Source organism: Fonsecaea erecta (assembly GCF_001651985.1).
Source record: "Fonsecaea erecta strain CBS 125763 chromosome Unknown Scaff5, whole genome shotgun sequence".
NCBI lineage: Eukaryota > Fungi > Ascomycota > Eurotiomycetes > Chaetothyriales > Herpotrichiellaceae > Fonsecaea > Fonsecaea erecta.
In genome coordinates, this window is record NW_017387248.1 from 1,722,826 (window position 1) to 1,743,889 (window position 21,064).

Sequence of the window (21,064 nt, forward strand, 5' to 3'; positions counted from 1 at the left end):
GGTTCAGTGGCCCGAGAGAAGATGCTGGTTGCAACCCACGCAGCCGCCAAGACGAGCATGTGAAAGTACAAGCCTCGGGCCACAGACTATGATCTTTTCCCCTGTCACTCAACTCACTTGTCGCGCATTGCCGTCCACCATCCACTCGTGGCACTTGCACCTACGTGGAATGACCCCCTACCCACTTTCGCTTCTCCCTCGCCTCTTGCTCTTGTCGCCGTCTTCACACCACTTCCTTCGGGAACCCGAATATGGTGCCTGGAGCTGCCTCGTCTTCTATGGCCACGACAGAGCTCTCCTGACGCCTGAAACGTCGTGCCGGTGCTCTGACTTGTGTTGCACATGCGCGGCTAGGTAGGAGGTCAGTGCTTGTTTCGTCGTTATCAGACAAAGAGCAGAAGGTGGGATGATAGTGCGCACTTCCGACAAGTAGCATTTATGCAATCTATATCCCTGCTGGCACTGCTGCAACAACGGGTAGCCCGGGTTGTTGATTCCTCCGCACAGTTCTGCCTCGGACCCATCATGCATGCTGCATTCGCGGATCCTTTTCCCTGGGGTAAGCAGCGGACTGAGGGAGCAAACCTTGGATCACGGGCATCTGACGAGATACACGGTACTTCCCGTCCGTCGCCCAAGAAAACTAAAATCATTCTTCCCTTCGTCTCTCGAGCAAACGCCCACGATGATGGAGATGGAGCTCTGTCAGACGAGATTGCGAATGGCATGGTGCATTTGTTTTGCTATAATTCTTTTGGCTCGCATGTGAAAATGCGCGGGCTGTGGATACTGCAGGTTCTAAAAACGGCCCTGCATATGCACAACCTAACAACACCAAGAACTATCCCGAAGTAAGTCTACTCATGTATATACGGTACGTTGTGTATTCCCCCCTAAGCTCGCCCCAGACTCTCTTTCTCTCTCGACCGATCGATCTGCACTTGGCGACTCAATGATGGGAGTGCTTTCCGACGACGACTATCAAAGATCAAAAACTCTAAAGGAATCAGTTTTCCCATACCATACCATGCCATACCCATCCCGTCCCATGGAGCCCGTTTTTGCCCCATTGGCCCATGTTAACATTTTTTTTACATGATCCTTCCTCCACTCATCGACTAGTATCGCACCATCTGTCCGTGTCCGGCATCCTCCCCTCCTTCCTTCCCACGGGGAAGTTGGGACCAGGATGACTGAACGATGCATAGACACCCGGCACATGGGTTCCATCATCGAGACCACGCATTCGGACTGAAAATTGAGGTAAGGTATATTTGTCATGCAAGACAAAAATCCCATATTATCCTAATGGATGGTTCTAGTGGAGATACTGTGTTACAAGTAAGGATAAAGTAAACAAATAATACCTCTGAAGGACACATGTTAGGGTTACATAACCTGCCGGGCACAACCACCTGCCGACTAGCTGCCTAGGTACCTAGCTATACTCGTGGGTATGTAATGAAAACTGCAAACCGCGGACCAAGTACGCGGTATACGAGGTAGTTGTAATCAAGCGGAACGAAAAGTGCCCCGACGATGGGTTTGTCTCTCTCATATCCCGTTCACACGTTCTCCCTCCCATCCCACACACGCCCTTATAAACCCCGGTCTTTGCCCAATCCCGGTTTGATTGACAATCACATCACGCAGCAAGATTTGACAGAGTAATCTTGCTAGTATTCCCTCGGGGGGAACGGAGGAGAGACGGAAGGACAGGCAGACAGAAAGATAGCCATGCAGGTAGGCGGACAGACATGTGGCTCCTCCTTTATGCATACCATAGACAAGGGCATGTCGAAGGCGCTAACATGTGCGTGGATTGGGGTGCTATAGACAAAGAAAGAGAGAGATACACACGCATAAAATGCCACATGTTAGGCCCTTTGGCCGGGCCAGCCTATCCTGTCCCATCATTACTTTGATCTGCTGTCTGCTGTCTGTTGTCTACCTGCAAATCTCGGTGGCTTGTCATCCATGCATCACTGTGCCCACATAACGGAGATAGACTAAGCAGCCAGAGGGAGGTGCTGATGTAGTACTCAACAGCTATCTGCTACGGATCTGTCTGGTGTCTCATAAGGGAATGGCCTCTTATCTCAACGTCGTCTCCCTCAACCTCAGTACGTCATGTCAGCGGCCTCTTCCCATGCCAATGTTACCCGTCGTGCATCATCCAGTATCCCTGACCACCCCTCCACGCAATTTTCGGTTGTGTAACCAAAGCCCTGAGGCGCAGACTCGTACCCCTACTGCAGAATTTCTGGCCAAGCCAAGGCATCCTTGGGACTGTTGCCATGTTCTTATCATCCGCCGCATTCACCAACCTCGTCCATGCTCCTACTCCTGGATCGTCTCAAACCCGGCGGGAATTGTCCACCCGTGGCCGAGACACGCACGAATGTATGCCGCCTTTGCTTCTCCAACACCATAGGTAGAGCCGAGCTGACCAGCGAGCCTCGCAGGCCGCTCTGTATCAGAGATTACTAGCCGCACTTGCAGCAAGAGGCTTTCAACTGTAAGGCTGGCAGACCACCCGTTATTTGTCAACACCTCCATGCACATTGCACCTCCTTCGGTGATATTCCCGCCTCCGCCTCGGCGGAACGGCAGAAAGCGAGGCTTGACCACTCGAATGAAAGGGGGGCTGAAGGGGTATTGGCTGGTGAACCGCATTTCCACGACAATTGATGTCACTCCCGCAACTTTCATATCCTTAGCCAATGGTAGATCTTTCGGAAAGCTGTGCAATTCCACAATCCATTGGTACATGTTGCTGATCAAATTGCGATCGATGTACCAACCGAGTGTGGCTGGCGGAGTGGTTTCCTGGGTGTTGAGTGCATCTTTGAGTAGACGCATGAGTGCCTTGGTGGCCATAGGATTAGCGTCCTGCGGCGGGTCCATGAACTTGATATTCGTAACGTCCAGTTTGCCAGGTACGAAATCGGTATCTCCTGCCGCTTCTGCTGGCCGCTTCTTGCTGTTGACGCAAAGACTTCTAGCATTGATGCTAGGTTCAAGATAGTCATACGTTTGATCGAGCATATGAAACGCCGCGAGGTCGTCCGGATCCGACACGACACTGTCTGCATACTCCTCTTGTTGCTCGGCCGTTGCCAAGTCTGTTTCCGAGAGTTTCTTGGTACGCTTCCCGGAAGGCGTTCCGACGGTATTAATAGTGTTACCGGGTCTTCGAGTCTTAGATATGGCGGTTATCGGGATTGTTATCGGCTGGCCCATTTCGTTGTGGGCCGGTCGATCCGGATCCTGCTCGTAGATTTGGCTCTCCAAGTCCTTACGAAGCGGTCTATCCTTGGTCTGGACAAATAGATATCGAGTCTGCACCCAGTCGACCTCGGGGACCACATAGTGTGGGTTGGTAGAGGTGAATTGCGCGGGGTCGTTCACAACTTCCTGCAGGGAAATCACCTTGGTAGTTTTGAAAACGGTGCCTTGCCACTTTCTATACTCAATAACAGGCTCCTTGCTATATCCCAAACTTACGAACGCGTGGGGGCTCATGTAGATGCCATGCCCGTATGATCTGCCGTTGAGGATCTCATCATATCGGAGGCCTTGTCGTACGATCGAATGCCAGTTGCCCATTCGACTACCGTGCCACGCAAAAAGGGTCGGGTATTTGGTTCCAGTGGCCTGCGCATGTTGCTTCACGCTGCGATTGAATCGCTTCTCTTTGTCAGGAGCTCCTTGCGCAAAGCGAAACTGGACCCAAGAATCCATTCCTCCAACACGGTCTTCGGGCTTTCCGCAAACTAAGTCGCCGTCGCCGCCGCCAATGTCGTCGACTTGCATGATGCAAGACCTGTTGGAGGCGACAATCCAACGCAGAAGATTCAATGCCGGCTCTGGAATCTGCCTAGAGCATGCTTTGAGGCAGGGCTCTTGACTTTGTCCTTGGCTTTTCAAGGAGCGGCGCATCTCGATCACAGGTGGGAGGACGTCCAGTAACGTCATGATGGCACCTCCCTGCTGTTCTTGATCGAGGCTATCAAAGGTCTTGTCGTACAGATAGCAATCCGCTTCGCGGTAGGAGTCGTCTTCTCCAGACTCTTCAGCGGCACGGCCGAAGCTAGGAAGTAGCCCCGGAGATGGAACAGTGATTGTTGCGTCAAGCCAAACCTGAGGGAGCTCCACACTCTTGACGCGACCATGGACTGCAGCGTCAGTGTCTCCAGAGTGGAGGACAAGCCAAGCACCAGGCCTGAGTTTCTCAAGTGATGTGTTCTTCTTTTCATCCTGTTTGACCTTCAGGCACCTCAAGTTCACACTGTACGTACATTCAAAAGACTTGTCGACGACTAGCGGGGTATTCGTTTGCCCAGATCGAGTCTCGCAATACAATGAACCAGGGCGCATAATAGGGAGACGCGGTAAAACGGGTACCATCAAGTTCATACCAATAGGAAACTCCTTGAGTCTGCCACTGGAAGCAGCTGCATAGCAAAAGCTGACCAGAAGGTCGACAACGTATGGTTGGCCCATAATTTCCCATTCCAGGCGAGGGCCGAAACCAAGCGACATAAACTGGTAGAGACAGAGAGGCTTCAGGCAGACGTATGGTTTCAAGGCTTCGAACCCGTCGTCGACCCGGCAATGGCATACGAGGCAGAATTCTGTGCATCGAACGAAGTGTCTAAGGGCAAACTGCATCAGGATTAGTGGCAAAGAAGGCTTCTCAGACCGACTTTGGCGCATATGGTCCGCCACGACTATCGGGGGAAGATTGCTTGCGCGATCGTCATCGTTGCAGTCATAGGGTTTCATGTCGTCAACACTCGAAGAGGAAGGAGTCGCTTGTCTCTCGTTGATAAACTTCTCTGCACCGAGCCAACTGAGCTGATAGAAATCCCGAGCTGAGATGATTTTGAGGGCCCGTTCTTGGAGGAACTGGTTGATTGCATTGCCGATGAATAGTGCTCGGAATGCGTGGTGATCGTTTGATTTCGCGTCAGGATCGTCTGCTGAGGTTGCACTGTCTGCCTTCGTGTACTGATAGAGAGCGAGGACTGCGCGGAGGGACGGCTTGTAGTGATCACAGAGGCCCACTCGCATCCCTAAGGATCCTGCCAGATCCGGGTCCTTGATAGCTCTGGCGGCGTCCAGATAGCCTCCCGTGTATCTGATCAGCAACACGAAGTAATGCTTTCGCGGCACATTCCATGCCTGCAGTGCTTCGTCCGAGAGGCCGAGTTTGGAAACTCGGATTGAAACACATAGGATACCGGCGGAGGCGATGTTTCCAAAAATGCCGACACGGAAGCCTGACAGCTTGAGGGCTTGAATATCTGGAAGTATATTTTCCATTTTGTCCCGCGAATCAGCTGACGAGCTGGCGATGTCGATGATGTCCTTGGAGCCGACCTCTGTGCTGCTTGTGCCTTGGGCAGCTAGACCAAAACATTCATCGTCAGAATCACCCTCAAACGCGAAATCAAATCCATCGTCCTCCATCACATGGTCGGTTGTGGTATCTTCTTGGTTGCGACCTTTTGTCATGGCCGTTGCCAACAGCGCCGCGACTTCGGTCAACAGCTTGACAATAGATTTGCCGTGGGCATTTTCGGTGGCTTTGTGCAGTGTTTCTCCAACGACGGGATCGAGGGAGGCGTCATTTGAACACAACACAAATGAGTTACCGTCCGGATATTCTCCAAGATCATTGGCGAAAGCCTGAATGTTGACTTGGTCAACTTGGCTGTTGAGAGAGGCATAGGTGAAGGCAACGACACCCTCTTCGGGGCTATGGATGCTGTGGATATTCTCGATTTCCAGGTCGGTGGCGTCAGCCAGATGGCTCAGGAAGAGCTTGCGGCCCATTGGGGGCAAGGATCGCGTGGTTGGCGGTCGGTGGTAGTCGTGTTGGTTTCGATCTGATGTCGAGGGAGCAGGCAGGAGGGACTCGAGGGACTCAATCTTGAGGATCCTGTGACTGGCAGGATCCAGCGAAGGGGACAATCAGGGTTGCCTCAGCTTATTGAAGGCAGCATCATGGTAACAGATGCCATCAGCAATGTGGAGGGCAGGGCAAGTCAGGAGGTGAAGAAGAAAGAGAACTGAAAAACGAGCAGGGAAATCAAAACAGTGGGAAAGAGTGGAAAGTCGCGACAAAGATAGAGGCAGTGAGGCAGACATGCACTTAATGGTCGACGAGCATGCATTGGGCCAAAGTCAATAATGCGGAGCGTATGGTTAAACAAGACGCATCTTCTAGGGTGCAGCGCAAGGATAGGGAATTTTGTCAGGGTCGTTGCAGGCGTTGGGCCTTGAGTCGGTCTGGGTTTGCGTTTCCCACTGTTGCTGCTCATACTGGACCAAGACAGGATGGCAAGCGGAACTGTCATGTTTCACTCTTTTCTCGCCTTGTGGCGGCCTGGTCCACGGACTGGCTTCTGTTCACTTTGTTATCAGCCTCACCGTCGAGCATGGTCTTTGCAATTTCTGAAGACCACGAATCCCCTACCTACAATGCTTCGCCAACGTGGAAGAAGAGAGATGGAAGAGATGGCTAAAACACAAGAAATAGGCTGGTCGTGCCAAGGGGATGTCCGCCCTTTCGGTACATAGTTGTTCCGAACCGACGTGGCGATGGCGACACGAAAGTGCATTTGGCTATTATGTGATACTGACAAGTCCTTGACCCATTTCCACACCATCCATCGTCCCTGGTAGTGAAGATACTGCACACGGCATGTCGTGGTCATGGCGGGTCGCTGGAGAACAATAAACCGTCGACCCAAAAATCTACGGTGAAGGGGCAACGGCGGATGCCTGCTTGATACCACGCATGAAGGCTCGAATTTGCTGAGGCTTGCCACAGACGGAACTCCCTAGACCGATATGCCTTCTCGCATAGATGCCGAAGAGCACGGCCAACAGAATGACGACGGCAGCGGCTCTATGCTTACAAAACTCCATCATCCTCAATTTGACCCTGTCGATTTTCTGAACGACTCACTACCCAGCTTAAACTTGTCTTCTCAGATCCAGAACTTGAAAACAAGCAAGTCCACGCAAATTCAGAGTGCCTCTTCCGACTCACTCGCACTTCTCACATCGCTGAACACAATCAGCATCCGCGCCTCCTCAGAATTGACATCTCTGACGGACGAGATCATTCGCAGTGGAAATCGTCTCGCCTATGAGGTGGAGGTGCTTCGTGGTGATGCGAACGGCTTCCACGAGCTGTTGACCGACTCGCTGCGGCATGACATTAGCCAATTCGTCAACAACGAGGTCACTGGCAATGTGCCACCTACTTTAAATTCCGAGGCTGATGATGAAGGCACTTTGCAAAACGTGGAATTGGAGAATGAGCCTGATTTCATGACGCGACTACGGTTGCTAGGCAAGGTGAAAGCACGTCTTGAGTCTGTCATTACCATCTTTGGGGAAGCGATGAAATGGCCAATACCTCCGTCTGAGTTGTCCATGGCTTCAAACCTCATCTCGGTTTCCTCGCCTGAGTTGGGAATACAAAGCACAGCTGAAGATGACAAGGCGCGTGAGGCATTGAAAAGCATTCGGGCAGAAATCGATGATCTACTGGGCCAGGAGTCAGCCGGCTATACCAACCTTGAGGCCGCATCCCAAAGAGTCGATGAATACAGGAAGCTCGCAATACTTTGGAAGGGCACGGGCGAGGAAAAGGCGAGAGTGAAATTTGTTGATTCCTTGGCTAAACTGGTGGAAGATAGGCGGAAGACACTGGACGCACGAGAGAGGGCTCGAAATTCTAAGGTGGCCAGTTCTGTACGATCAAACTCAGCCACGGGCAGAAATCCGAGAAGCTCAAATGAAGGAAGTGGAGGTGCAGCTGGGCTGTTCCGGAATCTGCAGCGCCTGAAAGATGATCTTTATCTTGAATGAGCTCAGAAGCTATCAATCGCGATGAATACGCAATGAAGATTGAATTGTTTTCACGTGGGCTGTATTCGTGTCATCCATCGTAGCGTCGGCGGTACAGGTGTGAGGTCCTTCCCAATAAACATTCGCTGCATTGGCTGACCCCGAAACTGCCCGAAGGCGGGCTTGATCCATCCCTGTTGCAATGATTCCTGCCGACCGGAGACCACACGTCTAAAGGCTCCCCTCCGCTGCGTATCATGGCAAATGGGTTTTTGAGACATGGTGCACTACCTCTCACTCAGAATCTCAAAGGCGTGAAGAACCATCTGTTCTTGCCGCTCAAGTACCTCTCCTCCAAGGCCTTTTTGACGTTCTTCTTTGCATCTTCTCTTTGCGAAACCTCCTTGAATGTATCGTTCGAAATGACACTCTTCAACCCCTCGAGTTCCAGCGTGTATCGCGTGGGCATGATGTGGTTGTAGTTGATCATCTTGATGAATGGCTTGACTTTCGATCGTTTCTCCATTCGCTTTTTGCCCATTCGGCGGGTGACTTTCGAAGGGTAGCGCTCAATGCCTGCGACTAGGGCGTAGGAGAAAGGATGCTGTTTCGTGCCGGAGTCCATCGGCTGGATTATGACAACCTGGAGAGAGACTGTTAGACCGGCGATCCGTTTCATGTGTTGAATCCGATGTCTCTTTCCATACCTTCTTTCCGGCGTACCGGCCTCGAGTGATGATGGCCACGCGGCCGACCTTGAGAACTGTCTCGTGTGTTAGTATGTCGCAAAGTACACTTGTATACGGCTTCTACTCACACTTCATCTTGGGGTCAGACTTCCGCGCTTGAGGAGGTTGTTGGATAAATCGGGGAGAAGTTGAGGCTGCAAAATGCTGGAGTCGCTTGCTGAATGCTGAATTGCTCAAAAATTAGTCTTGGCGGAGTAGGGTTTTCGAAGTCACGTGCTGCAGGAGTGTTGCATGCCCCCGCCAAGCTGGGAAAGAAATCGCGGTCTGACAATGAGAAACCCGCTACCACTTGCTTGTAATCCTCCCAAGCAACGGGGTGAGCGTCGCCCTTAACAGGAGAATCCCTGTCCTTCGAGCTACTATTAAAAGTATGTTACAGACCATACGACGGTCACTACGATCATGTCTAGACCAGGGCGACATTTATTCCGATGTCCAGCAAGTTCCAATGTTGAATTCGGAGGCCAGCCGATGTGGTCAGACAATGTCAAGTTTTCTGTGTGGTTCGCTTGCCTCCCCTCAGCCGCAGAGGCAGGTCAACCGATTCGTCAATTAGCTTTGTTTACATCCCGATTCGTCTAGCCAATCACAGGAGCACTGCTACCCGACGTCAACTTGTGCCAACAGCCCACTGCCAAAGTCTCTTGCTTTCACCGTTATACTAGCATCGTTGAGTTTTACGTCCCATTGTTTCTTGTTTGCTTGCTGAGTTTGTGCTGGCTCATGCCGGAGTAAGCAACGTGCGTTATGAGCACTGGACATCTTCGCTTTAATTGACAACATTCCTCGCATTCAAATCTCCACAGAGAGGCATTGACCATGTCGACTTACTCTGCCAGTTCGCGGGATGCTTCGCGGGACCGTGCTGAGTCTCGAATGGTCAAGCATCAACATTCATTTTCAGAGTCCGGCAGGAGCTCAGTGCCTATGTGAGCCCTTGTTCTTGCGACATTGTCTCAGGAAATACTGATTTGTTTTACAGGTGGGATAGCTCAGATCCCGATAGAGCGCCTCCACCACTTCCGTTGAACCCTGGGGTTCCTGGGAGCCCTCTAACGAGATCTAATACATCGAAACGGATTGACGAAGCCGCCGCCTTGATTGCTGCCAGAGCTCGAGAAAATGCACCCAGCTCCTACACCAGCAATCCTCCTCCCGCTTCTCCGGACAGAAATGTCATACGGGCGCAAAATAGGCGCATGCAGAACCTCCAGAGCCCCGGCATTACTAGACTGAGCGATTCTTTGGAGAGGCGATCACCAGACAAAGGCCTTCGCACAGCAAAATTCGTGGATTTTGAAGACTTCCCTAGCGGCAAAACATCGGAGCGCAGTCCAACAAGACCAAGGTCAGAGACTCCGACTCCCACCGAAAGGAACTCGGCAAGATCCAAAGAAGCAGAGAATACACCGCCTCCATCGAACATGTTGGCCTTGCAGACAATCAGAAATCGACAGGATGCCACCCCTCTGGGTGACATAACAAATGGCGCATCGCCTGCGGTTCCAACGTCCTACTCCTTTGATGCCCTCTCGAACCAGATTCTGAGCTTGACATCAATTATAACAAGCGTTCAGAAGGAGATGTCGAGTCTGAACAAGAGAAGTAAAGATAACTACGGTGACCTCATGAGCCTCAAGGAGGCCACCACGGCGAGGGACGAAGATATCCGCAAAAGTCTCAGAGAGCTCATTGCGGGTCTTGAAAGCAAATTCACAAACCTCGACTCTCGATTGCTTGCAGCCCCCCCAGATGCTAACAGATCGACACCTAACTTGGGGATGTATTTCGACGACAAGGTACACAATGGCTCTCCACGCCCTAAGAGTCTCGGGCTGCCACGCATCGGCAGCCCATCTAGTTTCTCTGCCGCACTTGATCGAGAATTGACTGCGTCGCCTTCCCTCACATGTGTTGACGGTGCTGCAAGCATTGCGCTCCTCGAGAAAGTGCTCAGGGAGATGGCCACCCGTGAAGGCCAAGACAAAATCATGAGCACTCTCGAAGCAGTAAAGTCACAGGCTCTTGTTCGATCGCATCCAGATGCCCCTACCCCAATCGCCTTCGACCCCGCCATGATGTCGAAGCTGGAAGACATCCTAGTGTTCATGAAGGACATGAAGGAGGAATCCGGATCACGTGCGCTCGTGCGCTCAAGCGGCAACGATAGCACTAAGGGTCCTTCAAATCTTGATCTTTATCTTGAAGGGGAGTCAAAAGCGGCAACACTTGGGAAAACAAGATCAGGTCCCGAAGGACGTGTTGCTATGTCAGGCTCCGAGCCGGTGATTGACGACATTGTCGCAATGTTGAAGAGTGTCAAGCAATCACTGGCCCAAGGAGGCGGCCTTACAAATGAAGTGAAAGTATTGGTTCGAGAACTTCGTGGAGAAGTCTTGGGAATGGGCCGTGAGATTGCAAAGAAATTGGATCAAACGACGTCGCCAGCCAAAGGTTCAACTTTGGAAACGCAAGCAGCGACCAGAGACGAAATTGCCATCCTTGTCCAGCAAGGTCTTGCTGAGCTCAAGGAACACATGCATCACATTGTTCGAGAAAGTGGGAGACGATCAGCAGAGCACAACCGTCCAGCGGTCGATACACAAGAGGTCGTGCGGGCAATTCGTGAAGTCCTCGCGGAGCTACCGCAGCCTGCTGAACAACCAATCCGAGATCCTGTGGCTGAACGAGATGAACTACTCGCTGCCGTGAGAGAGGCATGGGAGGACTGTAAACCAGAAATCGCTCTTGAGCATTTCGGACTGGAGCGAGATGAGATCTTGGAGACGTTGAAGGAGGGTCTTAAATCATATCAGCCACAACAACCCACTGCCAGAGATGCCGGTGCTACGTACGAAGACGTTCTTGAGGCAGTCAGGAAGGGCCTTGCAGATTTCGAGCTTCCCACCATCCCAGCGCCAACTGGAATAACTCGGGAAGACATCCTTGCAGCTGTCTGTGAGGGCATCAAGGGTCTCGAATGGCCAGATATGTCTGCGCCGCGGGGGATAGGCACTGACCTCACCAGAGACGATGTCTTCGACGCTGTGCGCGAAGGACTGGCGCAGCATGACACTGTCGCCAAGGATCATATAAGTGACGCGATCAAAGATGGCCTTTCTCAACATGACCGCGTTGCCAAAGAGGTCGAATTCAATCGTGAAGATCTGTTTGACGCAATCAAATCATGCTTGGAAGGCGAACAGAATCCCCTGGGAGGAATGGGAGAACGTGTCATCGAAGCTATGCATGAATTCCTCGGCAGCATGAAGAATGAATTCCAGCAATATTCCGCGGCCAGCGGAAAGGATACAGAACAGGTACTTGATGCTCTCAAGGATGGATTGGAAGACCTGAGGGCCGACATAGAAAGCTATGTTGACCGCGCTGCTGATGTTACTGGCAAAGACGAGATCATCGACACAGTTAAGGCTGGATTTGCCGCCATGCAAGCGGATCTGGACAAAGGGTTTGCAGCACGCGGGAATGGCGCGCCAAACACACCTGAACTCTTGGACGCAATGGAAAAAGAATTCGAGCATCTTCGCGAGACCATCAGCAAAAATATGGCAAGGAGCAATGCTCTCTCTGAAAAGGACGAGATTCTCGACGCTATCCGCGACATAGCCGACGACCGACAATCAACCCTCAGCAGTAACAGTGAAGACATTGTTCGCCTAGTCAAGGACGAATTGGAGCATATGCGCACAGCTCTCGCCGGGGCGCTGGTCAAAAGCGGCTCTTCACTTGATCGTGAGGAAGTCCTCGACGCCATCCGAGAAGGGATTGCCTCGTCTCGTCCCAAAATGGACGGGAACGAAAGTATTCTCTCCAATACCAGCGAGCTCCTCGATGCTTTTCAGGACGGAGTTGACGGTATCCGAGCCGACATCCAGAAATTGACTGATCGCCCGGTTGACCTCAGCGCAAGCTACGAAATCCTTGATGCGCTCAAGACGGGAATTGAGGATGTCCGGGCAGATATTTCGAGGCTTCAGGAGAAACAGAGTGACGAATCCGACACCTCCACCAACCGCGGACAGGAAATGGTGATACACGATCAGAACCGCATCACCACCGAGATTGAAGGTTTAAAGGTGATGATCACACAGTTGAGAATCAAAGTCGAAGCGCTAGACGGAATGGCCGGGCCACCGCCTGTGACGGAAGCTCGAATACACAAAGACGACATGAATGAGCTTCAAGACGCCATCCAACAAGTTCAAGAGTCTGTCGACCGGAGCCATACCAGTGAGGCTAGAATCCATAAAGATGATCTGGAAGGTTTGTACGCCGCCATTGATCAAGTAAACAATGCCATCAATGGAGTTCGAGATGCGCCTCCTCCAGAGCTGGTCATGCCCGAGAATACCGCATCGAAAGAAGACACGGAAGCCATCGAAACCCTCTTGAGAAACATCAAGGCCAGGATCGACGAGACTCTCTTGCCAGATTCTGAGCCTTTGGCTAGATCGAGTCAGATCGATGCCCTGGAGTTTGCCCTTAAGGATCTCAAAGTAGCGGTCGACGACGCCACTGAGCGGGCTGCTGAACAAACCAACAGAGAAGACTTCACGCTGATCGAGTTGATGTTGAAAGACGTTCAAACCAGCATGGAAGAGTTCAGGTCCAAACTGGAGGAGCCAAAGACCGAACAGGGCGGTCTCGATAAGTCCGACTTGGAAGTAGTCGAGTCTCTGTGCTTGGATATCAAAACCCAGATCGAAAATATCAAGCAGCCAGATCTTGGATCTCTCCCATGCAAAGACGATATCACCGACGTGAAAAATGATCTCAAAGCATTCCGGGAGCAATTCGAAGCCGACAATGGTCTTACCGCGCAGGCGTTTGAGGCCAGAAAGATTGAACACGGCGGTCTGGCCACGAAGATCGACGATGTCAAAAATATCATCGGTGACCTCCGAGATGAACTCATCGGAAAGGTAGAAGGAAGTGCAGAGGGAATTGTGGAACTGAACAAAGTACTTGGTATGCATCATGATGATATGAGCAAATATGCTACTGCAGCCAGCGTTGAGGAAATGTCCACCATGATCAAAGACGAACTCGACCGCCACATGGACCATCAATCTACCATTAAAGCTGAGATGGCAGAGCGAGATGCTACACTTTTCACCAAGCATGAAGAGACGGGTGCGGAGCTCAAATCTGTGATTGAGGACAGGTTCAATGCACTGATGACCAAGTACGATGATGCTCAGCTTGCCAGTGATGCAAAATTAAGTACTCTAGAAGAGCGAGACAGCGCACATCTGGAAGCCACGAACAGTACCAAAGCGGTTGTGGACGATCTCAAATCGCTCATGGATGTTTTGGGGACAACAGTCACAGAGACCTGTGAGCGGATCTCCGAAGACTCAAAAACTGTCTTCGGGTCAATTGAAGAGACTAACTCGAAGGTGGACAACCTCCACACTGCCAATGCCTTCGAACATGGCGTGACTCGAGAGGAAATCGCAAAGACATTGGCGGCAGCAACAAGAGTTGAAGGCAGTCTGTCAGACCATCAACCAGCAGTCCTCTCTGCAATCCAGGAAGTCCTCGGAGTGGTCACCCAGCACTATGAGCATTCGCAGCAGCAAACAGAGAGCTTTGCACGGGCGACAGAGGAGATCAAATCTGGCGTGGACTCCATCCCAGCAGCTATACCACCCTTGTTGCCAGCGCTGCCGGCGGTTGAAGCGGCTAGGGAGCTACCTGCCCAAAAGGAATACGATGATAGCGAACTGCACGATAAGTTGGATACTCTCCTCTCCCGTCCCAGCTCTGCCAAGGATATCAGCGAGTTACATGACAAGTTGGACACCTTACTCTCCCGGGACAACTCGTCGACGGCGATTAGCGAGGTGCACGACAAATTGGACACTCTTCTATCCCACGCCGGCTCAGTGGAGAACAATACCGGGCTGCATGACAAGCTGGACACGCTTGTTTCCCATGCGAGTGAAGCGAAAGAGATCTTTGCAGGGCTGGAGGACCAACAGAAAGAGACTCGGGATTCTCTGGCCAACCTTCAAAAACTTGACGAGATCCACCAACAAGTTATGTCGACTGCGGCTGAGATCGCAAGCATGGTGACAACGCAGGCGAGACTGATGGGAGAGCATCATGACTCCAAAGTTGCCGAGGCAACGGAGGCAGCGATCGCCTTGGAGAAGCGAACAGCCCAGAAGGAGAAAGTCGAGGCTGATATTGTTACACTCAACGAAGAGAAGAACTCTCTTTTGGAGTCCATGGCACTGTTGAAGCGAGAACAGGAACAGCTCATTGGACAGACAAAGAAACTGACTCGAGACGTGGCGAAGCTCGAGACCGCGCTGCAAATCCGGCAAGACGAAATGCGCGAAATGAATGCCAGGGCAGAGGTCCTTGAGCGTCGCATCCTTGAGGGACTTGTGAACCAGGCTCGAGCGGTCAAGACATCCTCCAAAACTATCAACAGATCAAGAATCAGCCCGGCTGAACGCGATGCGTCGATGAGTCTCAAGCGTGTCCCCAGCACCGCCAGCACGGCAACAGCCAGAACTTCTATCAAGGGCGGAAAGTCAGCGATCGGCAGCGCTGTTGGCACGGCCTTGAAAAAGAGGACGCCACTTACTTCAAATTCCAAGGCAGCGTCGACTCCGAGAACGTCCGCTATTGATCGTCGAATTCTCAGCACCAGCCATGTCACGGGAAACCGTGGTCGAAACACGCCTGATATGGCTTTGATGCTTGCCCCGGTGCCTAAATCCACCGGCCTTGTCAGTCTCAAACGCAGCCAGTCCGTGAAGAGTAACCCTAGCAGTTATCTCAATGGACGGAAGGCCAGCTGGAATGGTGCCCCGTCAGAGTTGACAGACAAAGAGAACTTTGACCATGATGAGAGTGATGATGACAACCATAGCGAAACAAGCACTGAGAGGAGGACCAGCTACGGCACCAGCGTCATGTATACCGACAGCATGACCTATGGCACGGGAAGCACGTTGAGTAGAGACAGCAGGCGCTCAGCAAGCTGCGGTAGCAGCATTGTTGGAACGGTGAATGGGCAGACAGACAGTATCGCCGAGGAGGATGAGGAACAGGAGATGGACGAGAATATCCAAACAGCCATGGTCCTGCACAATGCCCAGTCGGCTGACAGCCATCAAAGAGACTCGACTCAACAAGGCTCGATGGCATTGAGCACAATGGACGGGTCGCATAGTCCCATTGTCGAAGCAGAAACGATGTCTGATCTGCAGCCTCCACCTACCATTACCGAAGAAGGGATGAAGTATCATGGCAGTGACAGCGGGCTAGGCACTGAGCCATTGACAGCAGGCTCCGAGAGCCATAACGAATACTTTCACATGACGGCGTAGGATATGGGAAGTTGAGGAGATTGGAAATGAGAGGGATGGCGTTTTGGAATGCTTGCTGTCTATTTGTTTCTTGGCTAGATAGTGAGATGCAGGGTAGTGAGCGTTCAGCGAGTAATGCAGAACAGTGCCCGAAACGGGATGATGACAGATTAAGTATCAAGATACTCAACAGGGACATTGATTGATTGACAGTTTGCCTTAATACTCGTTGGGGAATTGGTGGCTGACACGTGCGTACTCATGTATAGTCTTTCCTTGGTACAGCTCTGTTCCCCTGGGGGGTGGCCAATCAGGTGTACAACCCCTGGAGCCCCCGGGCTGCCAAAGTGCCAACGTGATCACCTTCCTCGCTTGAGGCACCAAAGGCGCCTAGTGTTCCCCCCCAACAATTTCCGCCTGCTTGTGCGTCATTCCTTTCCCATTCGCTGTGTCCGGGACCAGCGAGTCCAGATACACGATGCCACTTGTTTGAATCCAACTTGGACAAATTACTCGCCTAACTCCCTGTTATTATGCACACTCATTGACTTCCAAAGCAACCTACATTATTTCTATCAGACTCAGTTGACGAGACATCCTCTTGCAACCTCACAGTTCCGACCGCCAGACACATCAGTCTCTCTGAACGATGCTAGATCCTCTCCCGCCTCCTCCACCATGGCTTGTGAGTCTGGTGACGCCCTTCAGCGAGGCTCTCCACCTCCCTTCCCTCCCGAATCATATTCACGAAGTCTTGGGAGCCTTCATCCTCTACCAGACGACCCAGTCCATTGTCTCGCCGATCCTGTCGAACTTCCTCTTCCCCGACATCTATCCAAAGCTCACGCGACGCACTCGCATCAACTGGGATGTGCACGTGGTGTCTATGCTGCAGTCGTGTGTCATCAACACCGCGGCGTTATGGGTCATGTTCAAGGATCAAGAGCGTAAGGATATGCAAGGGAGTGCTATTGAGCGGATATATGGGTATACTGGCGCCTCCGGGCTTATTCAAGGGCTGGCGACGGGTTACTTCGTTTGGGATCTTGTTGTGAGCGCGCGCTATCTCAAGATCTTTGGCCCTGGTATCCTGGCCCATGCCATCACCGCACTCTCAGTTTTCGCCCTAGGATTTGTAAGATGCTTGAAGCTGGAGTCGTGTTTTCCTGACTGACCAAGACGTGCAGAGACCATTTTGTAACTACTATGGCCCAGTGTTTATTCTCTACGAGCTATCCACGCCCTTCCTCAACATCCATTGGTTCTGCGACAAGCTCAACATGACCGGATCTCAGCTTCAGTGGTACAACGGGATGATTCTTCTATCGGTGTTCTTCGGTTGCCGCTTAATCTGGGGCACCTACCAGTCGTTGCGGGTCTATCAAGATGTTTGGCACACGATGCACCTGAACGTGCAGTCCGGTCCGGTACTTCGAGAGATCCCCACCTCTGCACATTCCTCGATATTTGTCCCCCGAGATGGGCAACTCTGCTTGGGTGACAAGAGCTGCATTGTCGCGCAGTCCGAGGTGATGCAGTTTACTGGGATGCAGACCGAAGCTGTTCCGATTTGGCTGGCTGGAGTGTATCTGACCTGCAATCTGGTTCTCAATTCATTGAACTTCTATTGGTTCGGCAAGATGATTGAGGCAGTGCACAAGAGGTTCGAGGGCAAGCCCCACGAGGAATTTCCGCGAGAACGCGAACGAAAGCAAAGCATGGTGGAGGCTGCTGCGACGGAGCTCGACTATGAGACTCTTTCTGGACCCAAGACCCCGAACGAGGAGAAAGAGGAACCGACTGTTCTGGGGAAGACCACTGCGCTTTCAGATGGATCAGCAGGAGCTAGGAAGCGGTAGACGTGGCGGGCACACGGCATAATCGTGAGATATGATTCTACAAGCATTCCGTGGATGAGATTTCTTTCAACCGCAAGACTACAAAGAGTCCTGAGCATGGGCTATTTTCATGAGCGGAGGAGCATTTTTCCCTATTCGTACAATGTTTGTACCCCCAGTCATCAGCGAGAGGAGTTGCATTGTTAGCCTTTACCTTCCATGTGCCGATCCAGTCGTACTCTAAGATTATTTACCATTGACTCACTTTTGGGTGCGATTCGGACACGGACGGATATAACTGTCTAACAACGAGCGAGACATCGCAGCCTACACTGTCTACGGTAGCTATCACAATCAATTACTCCTTTTTCACCCTCAAGAAGACGACCTGGAACGAAAGATCTCTCGAGCGCCACAAGTCTCAGCCCAAATGCGGCGTTTCACTGTTCTGTCCATTGCCCTACTTTTGCTCAACACCTCTAGTATCACGTCTATGCTTGTCAATGACACCACCGGTGTAAACATCACTGGTCTATCCAATCTCAGCATGGAGGCAAAGTCTTGCGGATGTTCCATCCTTCCTGGTTACGACGCGAAATGCTACGAGGACTGTGACTGTTGTGCAAGCTGGGGCTTTGAAGTGAGTCCTGCTTCAGCGTTTCCAATTGGCGCCGGATGTACCAGACGACGTCGCTAACGTGAACGCAGAAAGGCCTGCTGCTGCCTCTCCCAGCAAAACTTTTTGCCGGCCTTCATGGCGCTCACGAACAACTATTGCTCCTCATTGTGCTGTGTGAAGTCATCGAGGAAGTGAAATCCGACACGAACACTGCGCATTCGAGATGGAGTGGAGATCTTCTGTTGTGAATGGATGCGGCAAACGGGCCTGACGGGGTGACAAGATCAGGTTGACAAGGTGCTGTCAGTAGCAAAAGGCGGCATCGTCCTTCAAGGTGTGACGGATCGGTTCCCTATCTCTGCATTCTCTTCTCCAGACAGTTTCTCTCGCTGCTGCATGACCAACCACAGAACTAACTTGACACGATGAGGTCTCTTGCCTTGATCGTCTCCCTTTTCCTTCTCATGCTGAGTCCAGCGACTGCTCTGACCACATCCTCTGATATCAACGACACCAGCAACAAGTCCACGGATTCGACTGATTTCGGCTCCTCCAAGGTCGAAGCGATCTCGACAAATCAAGACAGTGACGACTCCTGCAAATGTAGCATACTTCCGGGCTACGACAAGGAGTGCACAAGTGATTGCGACTGTTGCTTAAGCTGGGGCATGAAGGTACAGATAACCCTATCCTCTCCATCCGTCCTCTGGGGGCAGGTGCTCGAGAAACAGATATCTAACTGATGCGACTCTTGGTAGGCTTGCTGCTGTACTGGAAGCGGGGCGGGGGTGTTCGACCCAGACTCATTATGTTCATCAGAGTGTTGTGGTTAGGCACACAGAAGATGGGAGTGGAGGAGCCAGAGAGGCAGAGAGTACTCCGTAGATAGATATTCCTAGGGACTACTCTTAGATCTAATCTCAGTGGTTGGACCCTCTGGAGGCGCTGGTTGCCCCAATCAACGGATATACAAAACATTGCGGGTCCAGATTCCACTCCGCAAATCCCACCGCGGCTGCGATCGTGGGCCGTGCAGCAGCGAAGTCATGCTCGCAGTCACCCAAACTGCACCACCCTCTCAGAGCGCCCCAAGAGTGGTACACCCGCAGTCTATTCTATCACTTCGTCTTGGCCTCTGTGACCACGTCCTCTCGACTGTATGCTAGTTCTCTGATAGAGGTCCACAATGGCCTTTCTCTTTGGAGGCAGAGGGCGACAAAAGCAGCCCGCCGAGATTGCCAGGTCGTTAAAAGACCTCCTGGTGAAACTCCACGAGCCCAGTCCCAGTCAAAAGGTCTGCAGGATCGCCCCTTCGCATTGTGGTCTGAAGAATACGTATTGACTCCTGGTTGTCACAGGTGGAAGAAGATGTCGCAAAACACATGTCGCAGATGAAATTGATTGTTCAAGGCAATCCTGGTTCGGTCCCTCCGTCCTCCATCAACCGTCCCGAAGAACCCTCTTCTAACAAAGAGAGTCGTCTAGAAGTTCTATGCAGCCCCGAGCACGTGCACCAACTCGTGCACTGCATCATCCAGGAAGACATTCTCTTCGAACTGGCAAAGTCCATCCGTCTCCTCCCCTTCGAAGCCCGGAAAGATGCCCAGATCATCTTCTCGCACATCCTCCGCTACAAAGCCTCCTCAACCAACTCGTCGTCACAGTCCGCTTCGTCGGAGCCCTCGGCCATCTCCTACCTCGTCCTGCAACGGCCCGAGATCATCGTCGAGTTATGTCGCGGGTACGACTACCCACAATCCGCAATGCCATGTGGGACGATCTTACGGCAGGCGCTGGCATATGACACGATTGCGGCGGTGATATTATACGACGAGTCTCAACCGGGCGAAAAGGCGGTGCATCTGAAAGATCTGGATGTCAGTCGCAAACAGACGGGCAAGGGAGTCTTCTGGAAGTTTTTTGAATGGATCAATAAGAGCAGCTTCGAGGTGTCTGCCGACGCATTTACCACCTTCAGGGTAAGTCCGGCCAGTGTCGTTCGTGGTACTTGTCTTAACCCTGGCGGGCATCTAGGAAATCCTCACCAAACACAAACAACTTGTCTCACAGTACCTAGCGACAAACTATACCCTCTTCTTCACGCAGTACTATAACCCGATCCTCCTCCTGTCCCCTTCATACGTCACCAAACGCCAATCCATCAAACTGTTGGGAGAACTGCTGCTCGACCGCAGCAACTACATCATCATGACCCAATACGTCTCCAGCGCCGACCACCTGAAACTCACCATGACCCTGCTCAAAGACGACCGAAAGATGGTCCAGTACGAGGCCTTCCATGTGTTCAAGGTCTTCGTGGCAAACCCGAACAAGAGCGACGAGGTCAAGAGGATTCTGGTCAAGAACCGCGGGCGGTTATTGCGGTTCTTGCCCACCTTCCTGGAGGGGAGGACCGACGACGACCAGTTCCTGGACGAGAAGAGCTTTCTGCTCCGACAAGTCGAGATGTTGCCGGACGAAGAGTCTCTGGAAAGGGAGAGCCGAAGCGGTGGTGGACAGGGTGGTGCGGCGACGGGGGAGGGAAGTGGACAGGTCAGTGTTGGAGCATGATGATGATGTTGACGAACGAGCGAGCGTTGATTGCGGATGAAGTTTGGAAAAATGGGGCTTGCATGGAGCGAT

At 52.0% G+C, this 21,064-nt stretch overlaps 6 protein-coding genes across 6 annotated transcripts; 4 read left to right on the forward strand and 2 right to left on the reverse strand.

Moving 5' to 3' along the window:
- Nucleotides 1–2,340: 2,340 nt before the first annotated feature.
- AYL99_06688 (hypothetical protein) lies at nt 2,341–5,841 on the reverse strand (the record flags this gene model as incomplete). Its single annotated transcript, XM_018838197.1, has 2 exons — nt 2,341–4,178; nt 4,422–5,841. The coding sequence occupies 2 exons, from the start codon at nt 5,839–5,841 to the stop codon at nt 2,341–2,343; spliced, it is 3,258 nt and encodes a 1,085-aa protein (XP_018692757.1).
- A 1,020-nt stretch (nt 5,842–6,861) lies between these two features.
- On the forward strand, nt 6,862–7,890 carry AYL99_06689 (hypothetical protein; the record flags this gene model as incomplete). Its single annotated transcript, XM_018838198.1, has 1 exon — nt 6,862–7,890. The coding sequence occupies one exon, from the start codon at nt 6,862–6,864 to the stop codon at nt 7,888–7,890; it is 1,029 nt and encodes a 342-aa protein (XP_018692758.1).
- Nucleotides 7,891–8,167: 277 nt separating this feature from the next.
- On the reverse strand, nt 8,168–8,693 carry AYL99_06690 (hypothetical protein; the record flags this gene model as incomplete). Its single annotated transcript, XM_018838199.1, has 3 exons — nt 8,168–8,512; nt 8,577–8,632; nt 8,687–8,693. The coding sequence occupies 3 exons, from the start codon at nt 8,691–8,693 to the stop codon at nt 8,168–8,170; spliced, it is 408 nt and encodes a 135-aa protein (XP_018692759.1).
- A 744-nt stretch (nt 8,694–9,437) lies between these two features.
- AYL99_06691 (hypothetical protein) lies at nt 9,438–15,985 on the forward strand (the record flags this gene model as incomplete). The annotated part of the gene is made up of 2 exons (XM_018838200.1): nt 9,438–9,547; nt 9,601–15,985. The coding sequence occupies 2 exons, from the start codon at nt 9,438–9,440 to the stop codon at nt 15,983–15,985; spliced, it is 6,495 nt and encodes a 2,164-aa protein (XP_018692760.1).
- A 628-nt stretch (nt 15,986–16,613) lies between these two features.
- Nucleotides 16,614–17,823, forward strand: AYL99_06692 (hypothetical protein; the record flags this gene model as incomplete). The annotated part of the gene is made up of 2 exons (XM_018838201.1): nt 16,614–17,099; nt 17,152–17,823. The coding sequence occupies 2 exons, from the start codon at nt 16,614–16,616 to the stop codon at nt 17,821–17,823; spliced, it is 1,158 nt and encodes a 385-aa protein (XP_018692761.1).
- A 1,784-nt stretch (nt 17,824–19,607) lies between these two features.
- AYL99_06693 (hypothetical protein) lies at nt 19,608–20,992 on the forward strand (the record flags this gene model as incomplete). The annotated part of the gene is made up of 3 exons (XM_018838202.1): nt 19,608–19,715; nt 19,780–20,400; nt 20,456–20,992. The coding sequence occupies 3 exons, from the start codon at nt 19,608–19,610 to the stop codon at nt 20,990–20,992; spliced, it is 1,266 nt and encodes a 421-aa protein (XP_018692762.1).
- Nucleotides 20,993–21,064: the final 72 nt, after the last annotated feature.